General features: G+C 38.6%; 1 protein-coding gene and 1 long non-coding RNA gene across 2 annotated transcripts; one reads left to right on the top strand and one right to left on the bottom strand.

The window, feature by feature from the left end:
- The first annotated feature begins 1 nt into the window (after position 1).
- LOC139769691 (uncharacterized) lies at positions 2-22,481 on the top strand. The gene is made up of 3 exons (XR_011717614.1): positions 2-107; positions 716-1,166; positions 15,353-22,481. It is a non-coding gene; the product is annotated as an uncharacterized lncRNA (long non-coding RNA).
- On the bottom strand, positions 2,212-13,087 carry Reg-5 (Rhythmically expressed gene 5). The gene is made up of 4 exons (XM_071700951.1): positions 12,618-13,087; positions 8,584-8,755; positions 8,322-8,414; positions 2,212-5,197 (listed from the first exon to the last, which is right to left on the bottom strand). The coding sequence occupies exons 1-4, from the start codon at positions 12,738-12,740 to the stop codon at positions 4,785-4,787; spliced, it is 801 nt and encodes a 266-aa protein (XP_071557052.1). The 5' UTR covers positions 12,741-13,087; the 3' UTR covers positions 2,212-4,784.
- Positions 22,482-22,491: the final 10 nt, after the last annotated feature.

The raw sequence follows: 22,491 nt of genomic DNA, 5'->3' as shown, positions 1-22,491 counted from the left end.
ACACGCACACAACATACGCACGCACACGCATCCACACTCACGTGTAGGATATGATGGTGGGATACTTGTTCCACCCTTCGCCTTATTTGGTTGAAACATGAACGAAGGTATTGCTAGACGGGTCAGAGGCGTGCGCATAACAGGTGCGCCTTGGGATACGCGTTTTCATGAGATGTATCACGAATCTGTCCCGTCGATTCGCCTCTCTGAAATCTGTAGACTTTATGCATCCCGAATGTGAAACAGCTTTAAGGCTCAGTCACAATACTTAGGGCCTGAGCAGAATAGGCTGACTTATAAGATAAAGGAATAAGGAATAAGGCATGTTGCATCTCACTTTAATGTACATGTACTGAAGTGAGATGCGACATTCCCTTATTCCTTATTCCTTTATCTTATTCCTTATTTTTCTCATTGTGACTGAGCCCTTAAGCGTCTTGGAGAGAGAGAGAGAGAGAGAGAGAGAGAGAGAGAGAGAGAGAGAGAGAGAGAGAGAGAGAGAGAGAGAGAGAGAGAGAGAGAGAGAGAGAGAGAGAGAGAGAAACACATACAAGAGAAAATTGCATATGCTTCTGGAGTATCAAAATTTAAAATACATATACCTCTACATTTTATAAATTTAAAATACAGCTTGCTATATACATTGCCTAAAATTAAAATTCACACCTAAACTTAATGTATATCACCGTATACATTTAAAAAATTTAAACTACAGATTGCTATGCATCGAGCCGCCGCGCCAGCGCGGCGGCGGCGCGGAGCGGCGGAACGTGATTGGCCAGATCCGGGGGGCTCGACTCGCGAGCCAATCGCGTTCGACCTCTCGCCCGACTGTGCCGCGGCAGCCGCGGCACGGCGCGCTCAAGCGGCGCAACAACCCGCGCATTCGCGCTTCGCGCAAGTAATACGTGACGCGTTCAACGTCGGATCGCGAGGACGTTGTCGGTCGTGTAATTCCTTTCTCGTGAACGAAAAGAAATTCGGTTACGGGGTGTTGCAAGCTGAACGTACGCCGAATATTTCGTTCTCCTTCTTGGTGTCGACTGAAACGAGCGAGATGCCGTCGCTAGACGAAATGAACGTTGAATGCCGTGTGCTGGACGCCGTACACATCACTCTGCCGGCTGTGATATGGCGGGTTTCCTGCGGTGCGCCGTAATTGAATGGTGAGTAAATTATATGTACACATGTGGGAAATAAATGATTTGAAGCGCGATATATCCGAATCTTAATGGGATCGTTGTTCCGCGTGTCGCAGCGAAACGATAACCTCGGAATTCACGTCTCTTGTCTCCGTTTCGATTTTTTCGAATGAGTGAATCGCGCGGGAAGACGCTTCAATGAATAACTTGAACCTCTCGTTAAGTGCGGGAATTAATAATTAATTAAGTGATTGAAGAGAACGATCGCGCGCGTTTGACGTTTCTCACTTTGCTAGTCGCGATCGCAAACGATCGCGAACGAGGGAGCGAGCTTGCTTCGAAACGCGTATGAATATATATCGAGAGTGCGAATATCTGAAATGTTGCACATCCATGAATACAATTCCGTTTTTCGTTCAAAAACAGACACGTAATTCGTTACGTTTACAAATGTTTCAAATTTATTTGTATGTGCTTTTTTATTCCTCCTAACCTCTATTTTATAGAAAATTAACATTAAATTGTATCGTGTAATTTGTAAAAATCTCGTCGCGATCGATTCTTGCGGCGCGGTGATCGCGCATACCATAAAAGATGATAAACCGTCGTCAAGATACTTAAAAATTATAAAACATTCTCTGTTGCTTGTTCCCCAAATATTATTCGTTTTGCTAACAAAATTTTCCATAAAGGCCCGTTGTCTCGTATTCGGATTTTTAAATTGATAGGAGATACATATCTTTTATTTGAAGTAACCCAGACAGCACACATGTCCAAAATTCCAAAAGCGGGACATAAGACGTCTAAAAGACATCCTTTAGATGTTTTACGAAAATACGTCTTATGTCCCGATTTTGAACATTGTGCTGTCTGAGAAGTGTGAAAGTGAAAGAAGAGAAAAAGTGAGAGAGGGAGAGAGGGCTATTAGATATTTAACATATCTTTTAATGTCACTCTGCTATATGTTCGAGTTGTTTATATCTTCAAATTAAACTTATATCCAAATTTAAAAACTATAGTTTAAATGTGTTAATTAATTATTATACATATATAAACATAAACATATACATAATTTTTACAACGTATTTTATTGAATATATCTTTCATATCGTACTGTTATTTTTTTATGTCATATACACACAAATTTAAGAACATGTTGAACGAATTGATAAATTAACATGTGTAAATTGTAATATGTATAATATATATCTATTAATATTAAAATATATTGGTTTGTTATATCAGTATACAGGTTTTCAAAGTAAAAAGATAATGCAATAAAATACAACTCTTATCTAATCTTTCTAGTCATCTCACTTATTCTATTCGATATCACTATCCTTTTTTATATAATATTTATTATTTAGAATATTATCACCGCAAGGCCTAAAATAATATTACGAGCATTTAAATCTATATCTGCGCAGTGTATTCGTATACATATAAATATATATCTTCACTTATTCGTATGTATGCAATCGTATACAAACATACACACAATTGTCATGAAAATATATCGTACGTGTTTTATAGTCTAAATTAATAAAAGGTAGGAATTGTGAAAAGGTTAAGATAATAGACATTTAATCATCTGACTTATTTATATCTGACAATGAAATATTCATCTGACAAATTTATCTCAAAATATAAGAATGAAAGCCAAGTTAACAATCACTTCAACTTTTGAACGGATTTAAATATATAAACCAACTTGCTAATACATTAAAATAGAGATCCCCAACCCCTTAGAGGGACGTACGGCCCCCGAATCCGGCCTCCCAAAAAATTTCGACATTATATATACATATATTTTATTGCGCCTTTGGCTCTGCAATTTGGTAATTACTATGTCAGACTTTTATAATACAAAAAAATTTTTAAATAAAGATATTTTGTTTTTATATGATTTTCAAAAATAAAATTTACCCGATTCTCCGGCTTTACAAAGATTTTAATGTGGCCCGCTTGATAAAAAAGTTGGGAACCTCTACGTTAAAAAGACATACGAGAAAAGTGGTAATTTTGAAATATAAAACTGTAGAATGTTTAAACTAGCAGCAGCAGCATTAGAAAATAATTATTGTAAAATAAAACTTTGTTATCTTTACGAACAAAGAAGGGTTTTTCCATCATATTAAATTTCTTGCAATAAGAGCGGGATTGTGCGTATGTGTATATGTACATGGATATTTATACATGTATTATATATGCATCGCGTTAATTTTAATTTATCACATTGTCTTAATCTCGTTAATCCCGCCTTTCGAATATATATTACACGTTTTATATTTTATCACACTTTTAATTCTAACTTATTGATATGTACTTAAAATTAATAGTGGCAAATATTTCAAGTATTTACATAACGAAAATGAGAGCGTATATAGTATGTAATAATCAATTGTAATCGTCACGTAAATGCGTAATGTAGATTTTTTTTCAATGCTGTTCTTCCTTTACGCGAACAACGATTTGCGTCAATATTAAACAGATGTGATATTCGTTAAATATTACAATTATCGTAATATGCAAACTATTTGTGCACTTAGCCTGTAGAAATTTTCAAAAGCAATAATTTTTCGCAAACTGGTTATTATGTGTTAATTTATACGTTAATATTACATAAAACGAATGATTTATGTAATATTAAACGATTATTGAGATGATGATATATTTCATATGCAAAATATGATATTTTTTAGCGAGGTACACCAGTTCCTTTATGCGACGTGACGGCGCACGTATATCAAAAGAAAAGCAATGCATAATACGCGTTAAATTTATGGAGACGAAATATAGAAGAACTATAATATATGATAAATCGTTTGTGTTGAAGAATAGCAGAATAGATTTAAATAATACATCTGTGATCTTTTGTGTTAAGAGTTTCTAAGATTTTAATTGCTCGTATTCTCGTAGTTCGGGACAATTAGCGTACTTTCATCGATGTTTTCTGCACGAGTCATGACAATCACATTGAGTATTAAATAAATATTATAATAAATGAATGTGAAATTAAATAAATGGAACTCAAATGATATTCATGGTCGGATTATGCGTGTTGTTGAGACAACGTACGAATATGTACATGTATCTTTCTCGGCGCTCGTATATCCTAGGATTCTAATTACCGACCAATCGTCAAGCTTCCAATTTATGCGATTCGGAAGAATTCACGGCTCGGTGAATTTTTCCCAATTACGCGATTTATATAAATTCTTGCCTCAAACGAAGTTCTTCAATCGCGTTCCTCGTTCTACGTCTTTCACTCTAATACTCGACAGCGCGGAGATTCCGAAAAATAGCGTACGACGATTCCCCTTTTGCACTTACCGCAACGACGATATCAGATAAATTAAAATGCGCAATGAATTAGTAATTACAGCTGATTATTATTACGTCGTCGTCCACGACCGCGCGACCGCGACTGGTACCGCTTGTATCTTCAACTTTCCCCGCGTGTTTTCCACGTATCGTCCGAGATCGCGGCAGGCACGACTGCTGGTCATCTGTCTATCCGCAGGATCTCGACGGCGATTTATTTTTCAAAAAATCTCATTATCACTAGGCGGTGCAGCCGGGCGAGCCACTCCGCGGGAAGATATCTCGTATCAGGTAGAAGAGAACAAGAAGAGATCTCCCTCAATAGTAACGCATTCTGCGTTCGTTCAACGCGCCTCGAAACACCCTTTCGTAGGGCAACGGATGGTCGCGAAGACGCAGCACTTCCGGTCGCCGATAGTTCTTGCTGTCGGCCGCGAAGGACGTCCTCCTCTTGGCCATCGACGGCTCGTTCGCGCCTTTCCCGTAGAACACGCTGCCGCTTTTAGCCTCGATCTCTTCGATGGACGGCAAACGGGAATATCTGAGCTCGTCCGCGTCCTCGTCCTTCGGCAACGGGCGCTTCTGGTCCTCCGGAACCGGTCGGCCGTCCGGGTAGACCCGTATCACCATCGGCCCCCCCAGATACGGCCCGCTCGGCTCCGACGGCGAAACGTAATCACCGCTCGCCGCGGTCTCCTCACCGAGGCCGTTCGTCTCGCTGCCGCTGCTCGCTGCAAGAAGAGAAAGAGAGAGACGGAGTTAAACAAATGCGGCCAGCGTGACTTGACTTCTGAAAATGACGTTGGTTTGTAGTTGCCGAGGATTAAGTAACAGGCCTATTACACAGGCGCAACGGATACCAGGAAGTATATGCGCCCCCAATGCGAAATCCTTGTCCGTACTTCATTAAGATTCACTCATTAAAGCGAGCGCACCGTGTACCACAAATTTCTTCTAGTCACGATGACTTTACGAAGAATTTAAATTGCCGTTTAGAATGTAAGAATCGGAATGCCTGCGAATCAGTTGCGATAATTTCGACAAAATTTTTACATTTTTACGCTGTTGAATATTAAAGGATGAAATTTAAATCAATACCTTGAGTCAAATAACATTTTGTCATTTTTAACTGTCATGTGTGTTGAAATTTATTATTTCAACAGTATTATTTTAACTCTATTGCTTTAGTTAAATTAACGACATATTGAGCAAGAGCAATGGTGACCTATATAAGAATGGTTAAAAATGACTGAAATTGAGTATAATTTGACACTACGAATTTTTAACAGTGTAGGGTCATATTAGACTTTTGAGATGTTTCGTGAGATGAAATTTCTCACATCCTATTTTTCCGCTGCGTATATTTAATTAATTATATTATTATTATAGTACAATCTTCAACAACACATAATATTATAATTGCCTCTTGTTACAATTGTAAGAAACAATTGTCGATCTGCGAGAGGAGACTTCCTTAGATTTTATCTTCACGTTCTTCACCATCGTCTTAGAATCGTGGGTGCTCTTATTTTGGTATGACAGAAAAAGATCGGTACCGCGTGTCCCGAAGGAGACCCATGAAAGGAGATGTACGCTCGCGATTCTCGCGGTCGAAGATCACTTTTAGATCAACGGCCCCTATTTTATCGTCCCGCGCGCGCGTTTATTTCTAGAGAGGGATTCCGCGCGACCTCGGCATTATGATAATTTAAAATCCAATATCTGCACGTCAGTTCGTGCTCTCCTCGCTTCCGACAGTTAGTCGAATGCCGTCAATTTGTAGGCTACAAGGACTCCGCGAGATAGACGTGCAGGAATTTGCCCTCGCGATGGATGAATGCCGTGGGTATTTGCGCGTGCATCTATATACGTATTCCCCGGCCGGCGAAAGAAGCTATACAGTTATAAATTTCTCTACCATGAATTGTACAGCGTAATTGCCATTGATTTTACGAAAAACTAACGATGCATAACGGAAAGAACATCGCGTTTTCTTGGCTGTTCTCTCCCATCGAACGGGATCGATAGCGTACGGTGTACAGAGTCCCTTTTCTTTTTCGCTGGATTTCTAGATGCACGATAATTGATCGATAAAGGCCTGAAATTACGGGCGTACAACGCTCGCGGCTTTCATCGCGTGTCGATGCATCATTAGCGTACGCATGTACAATATGGGCCAACAGAGAAAATGTGAAAGCCACTGTGGTGCGCCCCCGCGCCGGGACCCTCATCTTGGACATTGAGAAAAGTGACCTCCTTTCGCAATCTGTCCACTGTCTATCAAATGTCCATTACTGTCAGATATGCTAATAAATCGTCAAATATGAAGACGTTAAGTATTTCGCAAAAATCTCTATCTTCCTATTATGTGAATCAGATATGTTTATAAGATATTTAATAAGGAAATATTGCTGTTACAAAAGGATACAAAATATGCGATCGTAATCTTTTAATTGTTATTAAAATCTCAGAGCTCCAAGAGTTAAAACATTAATTACTTCTTAATTATTTCTAGTGAAGAAAGAGTTTAAGCTTGACAAACGATAAATGTTACCCGAGTCCACTATTTATCAAATATTCATTACTGCGAGGCCTGTCAAATGTGCTAACAGCAATTCATCAAATGAAAAATCAATAGCTAATTCTAAAAAAATATTTCTTAAAAGCTTCTACTCAAATATCCCATCTATCATATGAATAAGATATATTTATAAGATGTTTAATGACGAAATATTGCCGTTACAAAACGGTAAAAAATGTAAGCTCGTAATCTTTTAACTGTTATATTAAAGTCAAAAAGCTCCAAGAGTTAAAACATTAATTATTTCTTAATTATTGCTGCTGGAAAAAACAAGTTTAAGCTTAACGAACGACGAGCGCTATCTGCTCACGATTTGACACATCTAACTGGTCTGTGGTCAAGCGACGAGCGTAATACGATTCACAAACGGAGTCTAAATCAGTTCGGATCGACGAAGCGTATGATTATCTCCTTTTTTCAAAAAGAAGGGAGAAAGCGTGCGTGGTTGAAGACAACCAGCAAGGATTTACCGTTTATCGGGCGCAATATTGTCAAGGGAGAAAAAAAAGACTTTCTAGGAGCACGAGCGCGAGCACGAGCGGAATCGAAACCGCGGTTGAAACTTTCTCGCGGTATGATGTTGTTTCCGTTCGCGATCGCGGAGAGATCCCCGAAACAAGGAAGAAGCGAATCCGCGAAATGCCATTTATTTTCGAATAGACCAACGCGGGACGCGTTTCCCTTCACCGCATGATTTTCTTATTACAATGCGATAGTAACTACTTTGCGTATAAGACAAGCGCGGTTATTAGAAATGTTACACGAGAAATCAGCTTTTATTGACATTTAATTAATAAATCCTATGGCAATTCTTGAAACAATGATATTCCTCACGTTATGGAAAATAAAGAGATTGTAGATTTAAATTTTACATCTCTCCTTTAATTCATGAAGAAAGGTGATTTCCATTTGCTATATGTAGGATAAATTGAAGCAAGCCGGTTTTGATTAATTCAAATATAAATGCTAGATAAAGCAATAAATATAGAAATGGAAAGTAATTATTTTCTGATTATTTTCTACAAAATTCAAAATAAATTCAAACAAGATTTTTATTTTTAAAATGTCCCAGCTTATACCCCTCAGGTTTTATTTAATCTTCTTCTTTCTCTATGAATACCTTTTTTATTTCCTATTTCCCTCTTTTCTATACTACGTAATCTATTTCGATTTCTACAGATATCTCTCTATTTAGACTGGTAGCCGATAATATTTTATATCGTCGAATAACTAAACTATTTTCGACTGATTCGATCATCTCTTAGTACACTTACCTAATAAGTCGGTTCCGGTCGTGAAGTAGGAGTCGTCGTTTTCATGGCTGATTCTCGACGCATATCTGTTGCTTCCCACCATGGCGTGCCAAACTGAAAAGAGGACATAACAAGTGGCTTGAATAGGAGGCCGCGTCAAAGTGTCAAGGCCGGAATTCACGGTTCATACGTATGTTTATTCGGTAAACACGAAATCTCTTTGACGATACACAGCCGAGTAAACACGAAATCTCTTTTCGATAATACAGGAACGCTTCCTTACTCATGTCCTTCGCGCCGCGTTGATAGGGATCCAGCCTGTCGAGGACGTTGTCGTCCATGCTGGCGAGGCTCCGTATGCCGGTTACGAGCAGGTTCTTGTTGCAGTCCGGCCTCGAGGAATCGGCGCAAAACCGTGCCACTTGTTTGCTGAATAGTCCGTACAGGTGACTCATCTGAAACGAGAAAGGCACGGGTCTATTTAGAACCTGGCGACGGCCATTGATCCCGTGCGTTTGCGACGAGCATGCGAATGCATCGATTCACTCGTGAGAGGAATAAAGTGGAGGAACTAAAGCACGCGGAACGCGGCGGCGTGTCTTCCTCGAGCGATAGATTATCTTTGGGAGCATGGCACTTAACGTTCTCCCTTAATGTCAGACTTGTCAGAGTCCCCTTTTCGGGTCAGAAATGCGAAAGGAGAACCATATCGCGCGCCCGGCAACGCATTCCGATCGCGTCCGGTGAAACTCGGCAATGTGTAACGACGGAACCGACAGTTAAAACCGACAAATATGTATGCGCGATGCGGCGTCTCCCGTATATCACGTATCGGGTTGCGCGATACCGTCGCCTCTTCGCCGGTATACGAATCGCGCCGGTCGGTCGCGAGAAACGTGCAGGGGCTCGCCGTTTTTGCGGCGATGACGATAACGAGAACGATGTCCACACAGGGGCTCCTTCTGCGGCTCGCTTCGATGACGCGCGCATCCGATCTTAGAATTTCTAATGACACTTCTGTAACGACGTTCTCGTATCCCGCGCGCGGCGGTCCTTTTACGACTCCGTCTATTATTCTCGCGTCGCGCGCGCGTTTCGACACTTTTTGGCGGGCCCACACACGCTTTTCTCGCGGACTTTACAGATTAAACGATCCAATCCATCCCCGACATCACTCTTGACATATATTTATGATCAAAAGAAACCTAAAAGCGACTATAATGATTTTAAAAAAGATTTGAAGTTTTTAGAAAATATAATAAGTTTAAAGACGCCAAACGTTTTGAAAACTGTCTCAATTTTTTCAGCATCTCTTAGTTTTTTAATATTTTTATCGCCAGGTGTGACCGTGTGTACTTCCTCTATGTAATTATTAAATATTTAAGAAAGTAAACTGAAAGTCACGGAGAGAAAAATAAGGCGGCGTCTTTGGTCTCGTATCTTTCCAGTGCAATTACTGTTGTTAACTAATGTACCTTGGATATGTGGTCAGTTGACGGATTACTGTCCCGTTTCCGCTGCGATTCCGGAAACTGGGAGAAAGCGGAGATGAGCGGAATTCTCGACTATAGGCGAATTAGCGCGGAAAGACAATGACTACATATGTAGTTACGCTAGAGATACGCTCTTATACTCGCTTGTATTTCGCGTCTGTCCGTCAAATATCTTAGCTAATTGTACAACACGTAACTTTGAATATTTGTATATTTGAGTTACATACCTACAATTTAAAAAAATTTTTTGAATTAAAATATTTATCTAAAAGGAATAAAAGTAGTTTTAAATTATTTTAACTTTGAATAAGTGTTCCTGATTTACGCACAACTATTTGAAATTTGAGAAGATATAATTTAAAACATACGAGAAAAAATATTTTAAAATTGCAGACATTTTTCAAAAATTACTTAGAATTTGCATATCTGTTTCGAATATCTGTTTGAGTTATTTCAATCTTAAATAATAGATGTTTATTGTCACAGTTGTTTAAAATATAATATGCTAAATTGTTTTAATTACGACATTTTTGCTCGTCCAGCCAGCTGAAAATGATTTTTAATCCGTACATTGACCCGAACTCCGACGAGAAACTGATCCTAGATACGCTGCACTGCTCTTGAACTTCAACTCGGCACTTACTCGTGCGATCGCTTTTACTTGCTTCAGGAGTATTACATGCACACATTTAATCCGGTATATACAGCCGCGAAATACCGCGCGTATAGCCTTGGCCAAGAGTACGAAGCACTTTCAATGACTGACGGTAATTCAACCTTAGTAGTCAGCGTTCGCCAATTAAGGTTCTACACACACACACACACACTCTCTATTCTACACGTATTCTATTTTTAACTTTAGAGCATGCAACTTGTGATAAAAATCATTGAATAGAAATGAATCTGAGGAAGTTAAGAATTTACACGTTCTGCACATCAATTTAATTAGAGGATTATTTATATTTTCCAATTCGATAGTTCAATAAATGTTAAAAGTAAATGTTAATTTCTGATATGCATTGAAAGCATGCATTGATTTTACCTATGATTCGACCTCCTATGCATTCATCGCCTTGTAAGAATCCGCGCAATTACCGTGTCACGGCGACGATTAACAGTCAGCGTAATTATCTTCCCGGTAGCCGATCGTCGTAATCGCGGTAATCTTCAGATTTTTACAACCGCCGCGCATAAACGCTCCGCGGATACTAAAGACATTTCATGGGAAACACGAGGGCTTTGAGGTAAAAAGGTATGATTCGAGCGTAAAATCGCGAGACATCCGGCTATTGATTGATAACATCGAGCAGTTCGAGATTAAAACGAAGTCCCTGATTTCCACAACTTCACAATACCGAACGTGTCATTCGCACGAGACTCCTCGCACTGTCGGAAGATTTACGACGGTAATAAACAAATGTTGGATTGCTGCAAAAAAGCATGATCTGTTCGGTATTTGTCAAGTGAGGCTGTCAACGACGAATTACATGATTTTGAAATGACTTTTTTCAATTGAAATAAACTCAGAGAGAGAGTTAAATAAATCTTTTTTTTCCATTACTGCGATATATTAAGTAATTCCGTCAAATTTTGGGATATCAAGAATTTGGGGCGACCATAAATACATTGTATTTATATTAAAATAAAGTGCGAAGTCAATTTTGATTATTCTTAATATGAGAGCTAAGTACTTAAAGCAATAAGTATAAAATAACAAAGTCAATTATTTTCAAAGTATTTTCAACGAGTATTCGAAATTCGAAGATGTTCATCGACCTCTCGTGTTAAACTGATAAACATCCTGGGTTATCGTCGCTGAGAAATTCGCGCAAGTATAATACAAATGCAATAACAGCAACACCGAGCACGCCCAGCACGTGGTTCGGATGCAACGCACTTGCATCGGATATACACTCGATTGTTCGGTGAAAGTCCACTGAATAGCTGATATCACGAAGAGATGTTTGCAACATCTCTCATTCGGTTTTGCGCGAAACTAATGAAAGAGGTTTAACAGTTATATCAAAGATAAAACAAAACAGTTATAATATCAAAGATTAACAAAAAAAAACTGGATGGCATAGAAATGAAGCTACGGTGAGTGAAATAATAAGTACTTGTATACTTTTCTCTTGGAATAATTTGCGAAGAAGAGAAACGTTGCTATTAAGCGTTTTATTCGATATACCAGTACAAATGAGAATGCAATGCGTTCTGACGGAAGTGGTGGTAGTATCTTTCTCTTTCGTGCAGAATTATTCCGAAAAAGATGAAATACTTTTTTTTTTACACAGTGTACAACGTAGGTGCTTCTTCTCTTATATTTTTTATACTCTTATGTACTGTATGTACTTCTTGCATTTCTGCATTCACAGAATCTGTCACATTAAATAATCATGAATAAATTTGGAGCAGCTTGTTATCGTACTAAATATATGAGTATACTTTCTTACATGTAAATTAGAAACTTAGAAAAACAGAAAATTGTATAGTTTCGGACATCTATAGCAGTCAAAAATAGCCAGCATTGTCAATACATTCAAATAAGATCTTCTTGTTTAAGAAAGAATATTTCGAATTCTTATTTAAAAAGCCTCACGTAGCTCCACTTAAAAAAAAAGCGATGCTTTAAAAAGATAAAATAGCTTCACTTAAAGCAGTGCCTTGAAAAGCTCAATAGCTTTATTTAAAGCAGTACTTTAAAAAGCCCAGTAGCTTGATTCAAAGTTTATTAATTTAAATAGAAAACTGATGAATCTCTTGCACCAAACTACAATTAATAGCATAATTGGCAGAATCGACGGAGAAGGTGATTAATACTCACTTTCTCATCTCTCGAGAGAAATTCCCACATCGGTATCGCCGAGCCGGTGACTCGCATCGTCACGCAGCATCCAAGTAGAATGCAGGTAGTGACCTTCACGAAGGAAGTCCCGCTAATCATCATTATGCTCTCTTGCTCTCCTTTTCCGCTTGCCGTCCGTTCTTCACGTCGCGACACTCGCTTCACGCCGGCAGGTAACGATCACACGTGGTAGTCACAATTGATGCAATTGCAGCCGTGTCACGATTGTTGTCAAACAATCAATAACAAGCTCAATCGTTCCTCGTCACAGGATCGTCGTCTCGTATACACTGAGCCTCGATCTCGTTTGCCGCTTCGTTTTATGTTGCCTCGCGCGCGTCCAGTGGCGACCACGCGCCTCCGAGTGCCCCCACTTTGTCCATCTATCCGGGTTTCGTACACACGTCACAGCACGAGGAGCAGAGTCCACGGGATCCGGAACGTATTTACGCGCTCTAGGAAATCACGCTGACGCGACGCAAGTATGCGGACAGCGCGAGGGGGGGGGGGAAAAAAAAGAAGGCATTCCTTAATTTCATTCGACGCGCCGCGCCGAAATTCCTGCGAGCGCGACACGCGCATCAAATTGAAGAAAGCTTGCGGTTCTCTTTCGCGACGTAGGCTGAGGTAAAGATGGGACGAGAGATTTATTAACGCCGTAAATTTACGTATTAGATACATAGACGTATCTTTTTTTCTGGCGTCGCTAAAAGTTCGACGGAATACAGTATATTATCTTTTATTGCTTCTATACGTTTCATATGTACAGAGTTTAGGATAGCATCGCGATCGAGATGTCCGTAAAGAACTGATAGAGCGCACGCTGCACTACTTGAAACTTTATAATCGCTCGTCGGGCCGAAAGTTTCAAATGACAGCCTGACTGATATTTCAATCGAAGAGTTCAAAGTCCTCTTAGCAATGGAAAACTACGTACGGCGAGGAGAGAAAGATTTTACATATTTTAAAAGGAGTAACGTTAATTTAGACAGATATGTTGCATTAATATTTAAATAAGTTTTGCACGAGCTTAATCGCGAAATCACGTGTGTATTATTTTACATAGCAATATTTACGCGCTCTAGGAAATCCCTGGTGCGATCAAGGATGTAAAAGAACGCAAAAAAAAAGCGCTCCTTAATTTTATTCGGCGCCGCGCCGAAATTCCTGCGGGCGAAGTCGAAGAAAGTTTACAGCTCCCGCGACGTGGAGTGAAATGGATGAGAGACTCAAGGTGAAGATTCATTAATGTCATAATTATGCTTATTAAGTATACATCATTTTTATATATTACTTTATGTCGATATTTACCGGTGCTCTACGAATTCGCGCCGACGCGACACAGGTATGCAGAAAGTGCAAAAAAAAGCACCTCGTAATTTTATTCGGCGCCGCGTCGACATTCTTGCCTGAGCCACATGCATCGCGCCGAAGCAATCATTTTTCATAGCCGGAAAAAAATACCCCTCTCACAATTTCAATTAATTAATTGAGAAATATTGCGGTACGATCCCTGCGGAACGAATTGCACGTGATTAGAAAGAGTGAGAGACTCGGGTATCACTTGAAAATTGATCAAATTCACGATTATCCGGATAAAATATCATAGATAATTCCCTTGAAACGCTGAAGACAACTTTAGGATGAAGTTTACCGATCGGCTGCGATAAGTAATCGGATAAGGTAGTGAAGAACGACTGCTTCGAGAGGACGCGTCTCTTTCTCTGAAAAGGGGCTCGATCTCGTTTGTCCGGTTATTCTGCCTCAGCGTCCTTAGATCCTATTCCTTGGGGTTTACCCGGGGCCCTAAGGGCAATTCTTTTTCCTTTGAGTCTGTGCAATTGTGTCTGGCGAAGTTCTAAAAGCTTTTACGATGATTTTACAACCGTCGAACGCCTTTACGTCATTCGCACGCGCAATGTGGGAATTTTCGGTAAAAACGTATCGCACGTACCTACATTGTTAACGACCCGCAGTGCATTACCTCAGAATGGCAAACCGGCCAAGGTTTTATCGGTTCTATTTAACCCTTGGTTAACACGTTGCTTGTTTTGTCCGTGAATTAAAATGGAACACTGAAGCCGAATGAAAAGAAGACATTGTCAATGACGAAATTAACATAAATCACTAAGCAGCGCTAAATTATTGACCTTCTATCAGCAGACGGTCTCTAATACGTTTCGTGAGTTCATAAAATCTTAAACGTAAACAAGAAAAATTTACGACAGTAATAAACAAGTAGATCCCGTTCAATTCTCTACGAGGTACCGGGTAGTCCATATGTATAGGATATATCCACATTCCACAAATTTTTTTTACGAGAAGTCAACTTTTCCTCAATGGACATTTTGCGAGAAACCATCGTTTTTTGCAAGATTTGTATTATTGTTTAAAAATAAGATTACCTTTTTCCAATTATTTCCCTATAACAACGATAAACTTTATTCTGTCTTCAAAAGACGTTCTTGCTGCAACAATGAGCCATTTGCTAAAAATAAATTATTTTTCTTTAAATTAGTGAGCACAGATTTGCATTTTTACGAATATATTTTATCCAAAAAAATTTTCCATTTTACGAAAGGAAGGCTTTGTTATATCATCGAATAAATAATTATGCTGGCGACGTAGAGTCGCTTTCGTACATACAAACAAAATCTAGTAGAAAGTAGTGACAGAGTTTTGCTACGAAAATAAATTTCTTTTTTTGATTACAGATACTCGCGAGATTTCGAGCAGCGGATAAGGGCAAGCGAACGACACGGGTGTGCATTGCGACGACTGATCGCGAACGAGCATCACATATCGAGCATCGTTGAAATGAATGCGTGAGCGGAGTGTCAATTAAAGAGCGACACCGATTTTGTTGCCCGTATGCGATCGCGTCGGCGTCGGCGTCAGGTTTGTCAGGAAGGTTTGCGGGCAGGTAAAGCGTAATTCGTAACAGCAGCGCGCGGTACACATAACGCCTGTCGCGTTATTTATTCATCGCGCGCCCACGGCATACAAGATGTAAAATTTGTACATCATTTCCCAATTTCACTTTCACATTCGTCTCTTTTCGTGCGAACGATCGGCAAACACACACGTAGGCTTCGTCGAGATAACTTATGCCGAGTGCTTCGAACGGTCGATCGACCAAGCGCTGTCAGGATGTCGCGTGTCTGACAGTCTGACTGTGCATTGTGCGCGAAAAGCACAATTTTTTTTATCGCGCGGATAAAAGCGCGAATAAAATAATAAATATCGATTTATTTTAACGCTGCAACTTTTTTGAAGATAGGAAGTCGTTTGGGAAACAAGACTTTCCTCTTAGTTTTAGAATGCGTTATCTCGTTAAGAAAATTTATTTTAAAAAATTAAAATATGTAATCTTCAAGATAAGAAAAATTGTCTTAGAATCTTTTATCGCGTTATTGAAAAAATTGCGATCCGTTATAATGGGACAGGATATCTTTCTCTCCTGGGCTAATCTTATGCTGCACTTTGTGACTTCTATTCTACGTTCGTCGGAATGTGCGAGCGCGGCTCGGGAAAATTTACGCGTAGGAAATCGAACAATGGCATTACGATGCTTTTCCGTGGCGATGACCAACGTGAGAATGCAAACGCCGCCGCTCGAGCGTGCTCACGTGCGTATTCTGCGTACCTCGTAGCGCGTACATGTGCCGGGATAACACACCTCTCATTATACGTGCAGTTATTCGGTGCGATAAATATGCATCTACTTTTACCGCACCAGGTGCCGTTCCCAGTAATCTTTCAGATTAGTAATCTCATCGATCCGCCCGTTTAACAGCTAAGCTTTGCGCTTGCAGACGTGAATATAGTGGGAATCGAACTCGACGATCACCTTGCATAAATTTGTTAGAGGGACGATGCAAATTTTTGTTTATTTGTGATTATTTGTCATTATTAAAAATCACGATATTGATATAATTAAGATGTCAATTAGGGTAAACTCGGGTATAGCCATACAGGAAAGATATGGCCAACTCATGTTCATTCGATGTTTCATGGCGAGCTATTAGATTGAAAGAACATTATTAGGTTGGCCATCTTTTCTCTATGGCCATCTTATCCGAGTTTACTCTAATTGATATCTTAATTATATCGATATCGTGATTTTTAATAATGACATAATCACTGACGAATGATTAATAATTATTAATAATTTATTAATGAAATTCGTCTTTATTAAAAATCGAAGAACAAGTATACTCGCAGTTCTCTCTTCGTGTCTCATAGAATCGTGAGTTCTGTAGGATGAATCACTAAGCAATAAATAAATAATCAGAATAATATTTAAAAGATATTATTCTGGTGACAGAATTTTTACTTACAAAAAATGAGATTTTTTGGCCAGATCATCCGTCAAAAGATAGGTGAACAAGATTCGATATGGAGCCATTAAAAGAGAACGATGAATAATTATTATTATTTAATTAAAATTTATAATCATAGTTTTTAATGACTTCAGAAGAATTCAACAGAAGCAATACTATTTTCATTCTAAATTGTCATTAAATCCGTTTTAACGTTTAATGTATGCATTTCACGCATTTTAACGTCCGTTTTTAATGACTATTAAAAGATATATAAGTTTGATGGCTATAAAGATAGGAAGAATATAATAAAATTGTAAAATGTAAAATATTATAGTAATATAGATAAGAAAAAATTAGAATTACACGCTGCTACGTAGAAAAAAATATAGCTTATGAAAAATATGCTTCAGAATAGATCCGCGATATCAAATTATTAAAGCAACAAACATTTGCATCTAATAGAAATATTCAAGGTGGTCAGGTCTCACCCTGTAGAACAATAGCTATGTCGCACTTATAACTTCTGCTTTACATATCCTGGGTTTTATGTATGCCTGGCTAATAAATTTATTGTGTAACAAGAAGCGGAATTAATTCGCTCTATCACGTAACGCCGTTTTTTAATTGGTAAGGGGAGTACCATCGCGATGGAATCATCACGAGATTCAAATCGTCTGGAAACTGACGAAGGTATCCCGTTACTATCGCATGCACCGTGAAATTTGAATTGAATTGAATTGGCCGTACCTCTATTATGTTTCTAGGATAAATCCTATTCTCCTCCGCGTAATTAAACGAACGTACAAAGTATGTACGGCGCACGTCGGGACTTCTTCATTTTAAGAGTCTTGAGAGCCTTACGACCTTACAAGAAAAGAAACAAATGAACGAACAAGTCGCTAGTCGACGGCAATGACGGATTCGAAATCGCGCAGGATGCTGTCATCACTCGGCCGTAAAACTTGGTTAATCGGGAATCGGCCAATTAACGCGCGCCGTCACCGGTGTCCCTTGACCTCCTACGACGGTCTTCGCGCTTTTAATCGAGTAAGGCATAAGAATCGACGCGCTCTTTAGTTACCATGACGGATATCCTTCCATGCCGATGATGTTGAACGACTGAAAGGATGACTACGCTCGTATACGCAGCTCCACATCGAGGTCGGCTCGCGCACGGTTAATTGAATTGGAAAGCAGAATGACACAATCTAAACGCGCGGCTTGGTGCGAAACGCAGTCCACATCCATATTTGTCGCGATGGCAAATAATTCGCGATCGGAAATCATTTTTTTCCTTACGCGCAGCGACTATACGAGAATGATTAATTTATAACTTTAATGCCCCGAATCCACGAAATGTTCTTTCTGCTGCTGACTCTTTGGCCGACTTCTGTATCGGCTTCTCCACAACGAAAATGTCTAAACGCTCGTATTTCTCGAATGATTAACGATAAAAAATGAGGAACGTCTCTATAAACTAAGCCTTAAAAGCAAAAATAGATAACAACAAATAATGTTTCTTTTGTTAGTTAATTTCTCAGAAATAGGCTTGTGTGCGCATCAATAGAATTTTCAATTTCCATTGCTGCGTTTCTAGAAACATTAAAATAACATTTTTATTAAAACAAAGTTAATTAATTGATGATTTTTAAATTACCGACGACTTCTGTCGGATTACTTAATTGTGAGCTTTTAATGTGATTTTCGGAGATTAATATCACATCGGCAGCACACTGAAACCTCGTCGGAACTCTTTTTATTACGAATGTTAAAATCGTACGCTTGCAAAAAAAATTGCACAATCGGACAAAAGGCACATGGCTCTTTCTATTTCACATAAAAATTGCAAGAATTTTTTACAATTCATATTATGTTAATTCTGGTTGATAAAGAATACCATTTCTCATTTAAATTTGATCAAAAAAACATTAATCTTCTTGCGACGAATCAAGATAATATCTGTCTCCATGATTTTATTTGAGATTACATCTCCGGAGTCTATTAATAAGAGAAATAATTGCAGGTACAATGCGTAGACTTCGCATGTACCTGCAATATTTGCTAAATGTCACTGTTTCTCACAACAGCTTTTTAAGGAGAGATCGTCAGTGTGACGGTATAATTATTACTGATAACGGTATTATTAATGATAATTATTACGTAAATAATCAATTAAGAACGGTTCATCAATCCATAGAAATAAAAACTGTTTCCCAACTTGGCCAAACAAACATTGAAGATAAATTCATGAATTTCTTATACATTCGTTTTACATTCTTTTAACGGTATTGTCCCATAATGAGGATCCTCGGGAAAGGATCTCCGGTATTAATTATGTAATGGCAGAATTGATAGAAAGATTCCTTGGTTTCTCACGTAAAAATATTTCACACGTAGACTTGATAGCAGTAGGTTCTATTTTCTATTTCTTCGCGGGCACAATTCGTTACAAGAAAATATAACAGTGAGTTAAATAACCAATTATTTGTGTTGAGAAATAAAGTGACTCGTGCACTTCTGCAATATCTTGTAAACAACGTAATTAAATAATTTCATGTCGCATGAACATGCTCGTCTCGACAACACGTGCGCTACTTCTTACAACGACACAATGGTTTTAATTTGCGCATTTATACTGCATCAATTCAAGTCACTATCAGTGACATTCTACAACTTACACTTATGATTTTTTCGGCAAAAATCTTCATGGGTTTAATGTGAAAGTGATGGTTCTTTTTTATTAATTGCTTGATAAGGATCCGAACCAAGGATCGAAACGTCGTAACGTTTGTGTCAACTTTATATAATAGCCAATTGACTCGAAATAAAACCTCTTATTATTGTTAATCTATTTTGGCGGAACACTATCATTTTTGGTTTAAATAATTTCAGTTTAATAATCACTATATGGAAATAATCCGAAATTTATTGAAATTCTATATTGCGCGTGCTTGACCCTGCTAAATTAAATCGATGCCAATTTATACGTGAACCAGGATTTTTTGCCGGAAGTGAACTGTCGCCTAATTATTTTTCTAGATAAGGTATTTCAATATAGTCACAGAATCAATTCGTACGTAAGTTATGACTTCTTCGATAGCATTGACTATTAACTAAATGTTGTAGTGCAACCAAATCTGAAATAGACATTACATAAATAAAGTATCAACGTTGTCCGCTTCCTAGTATAAAATCTTAAATTGAAATGAACGTAACGATTCGTATAAATTTATTTTTCGATGCAAATATATAAAAATTCTATCTTATTGTAATTCTCTTATGTCTCGCGAATACATGCGGGAAAGTTTATAATTCTCAAAATCTATTTTCTTGAGAACGAAACCTCGAGAGGGGTAATATCCTGAGATTTTATATTCTCTATGTTTTTGATTTTTATTTTTTCGCGTAGAATTACTTCCTTCCCGGTTGCGAAGCATCAAAAACCACAATCATACTTGCAGTTTCGACATCAGACTGACCACGGCAATTACATCATTCAAATTTAACCGTGGTAACCGAGTGTCCGTTCGACACATTTGGGATAATATCGCACGATTCGCAGCGTCGATCGTTTCGCGCAACAATGATTCCCGTGCCCATCGATCGCAACGGAATGCAGAAAGGACGAGAAAGCGGAAGCGGATCGAAAAGGGGACTGAAAATAATTTCCTGTTTTTCAATTTCCTTCTCTATTGCGTCGTACAGAGTACAGAGTACAATTTAGAAGAATGAAAACATTTTATATAAATATGTGTGTGTAACAATTAACATAATATTTAATTTACATTGCTTAATTAAGCAGCTTAATTAAATAGCTGTTAAATAGGTAGATTTGATTTATCTAGGAGAAAACGTTTAAATGCTATAAAATAATATAAAAATATTTAAGTTTATAAAGTACTACATGTTATATAAAATACTACATATTTTCTCTATATCTCATTTATTTTACATTAAAAAATCTAAAGCAGCCTTTTGCTTGTGTTTATTAAATTAAAATATAAATTTCGGATAAATCTATTTTTGGAATATATAATCTATGAGAAAAATGTAAAATATTTCCATGTACAACTAAGCAGGATGTTTTGCTCTTTCTGCAGATTGAACAAATTTTACACTGTACATCGGATCGGCGATACGTAAGTGGCACGTGCGGAGAACAGCGTTCCGGTCGACGTAATCGTTACCGGATACGCAGGGGCTTCTCTCAGTCCAACGATCGATCGATGACGGCGTGGTCAAAACATGTGGATCCGAGCGAACTCGTCACATTAACACAAATCGTAGGGAAAAAAAGAAACAGAGATTCCAGTTTCAGCGATCACGATTTCTCACCTTTCTCGGAATGCGGGAGTCCTCGTGCAGGAATAGATCAAAAATTCACGTAATTCTCTTTCTCTGGGTCGTCGTACCATAACGACGATGACGACGGCAACAAGACAATAATGATGATAATGATGATGATGATGACGATGATAACGATCGAAATATGTCTGCCTACGGCTGCTTTGCGGAAAACATTACCTTATGATTTCGCGAAAACAGGCCGGAAATTATCGGACATTACCGGTTGACCTTCGACGTGTATAATACCGAAAACAAAAAAAAAAGGGAGGAAGGGACAAAGGAACAGTTCCGGATGGTCGGTAGCGACGATGGCCAATGGTCACATGATTACGACCGTAATTCGCAAATAACACGAGGATGTTCTACAAAATAACGAACTTTTATGAGGCGGTACCGTCGTCATCGTTGTCGTCATGCAGAGGAATGTAGAAACCGGCGATGAGAACAATGTTACGGGCTGATTAATGGCTGGCAAAGTCTGATAGGGAATTCCGTGAGATGAGTACATCGAAATGAATTGATAATTTAATGGGAGGAGCCGAGCGAGCGTGTCGCGCGGGGCGAATATGAAATAAGAGTCCGCGCGTCCCGTGACGAATGTTATTTTGTTCGTTAAAATACGGCCTCTCTGAAGGCCGTACCTGAGTATCGTCAAATAAATCACGAAGCGCAGAATGCGTGACGTTACAAGTTACTAATATTAATTGTGCTTCTACAAAACGGGAATACGCTATTTATCGGCAATTAATAAAAAGTCCAATTCCTCGATCCATATTTACGGTATCTCAACGGGATAATGCGCGATTTCGCTGTCGGATTCATTTCTTAAGCGTCGCTTTGTCGTCACGCGCAGCGGTGCGTGACAATGTCACGCCTGTGAAAATTAGTGCGAATTAAAAAGATATCGCGTAAAAAAGACGCGGTGGGACAATTAGGACAATGAGGCGATGATCAGATTGTTTTCGTTAAAAATTCCGCGAGCGCGGGAAGGCAATGAAGTCATAGGGAAATCGCGGAGCATATATCTTCATGTCTCTCCAATGACATATGTGTGGATATTGACGATACATTCATCAAGCGATCTTATGTCACGCTACGAAAATTTTTAGTGCCGGTTTTATATGCATCAATAAATATATCTGTATAATAGAATGGTAAATAAAAAGAAAAATGTGATAAAT

This window comes from Temnothorax nylanderi, unplaced genomic scaffold (genome assembly GCF_030848795.1).
Source record: "Temnothorax nylanderi isolate EJ_2023f unplaced genomic scaffold, tnyl_v1.0 TNYL_tig0002_pilon, whole genome shotgun sequence".
Taxonomy (NCBI): Eukaryota; Metazoa; Arthropoda; class Insecta; order Hymenoptera; family Formicidae; genus Temnothorax; species Temnothorax nylanderi.
The sequence above is the reverse complement of the archived record's forward strand: the minus strand, read 5'-3'. Positions and strand labels throughout refer to the sequence as shown.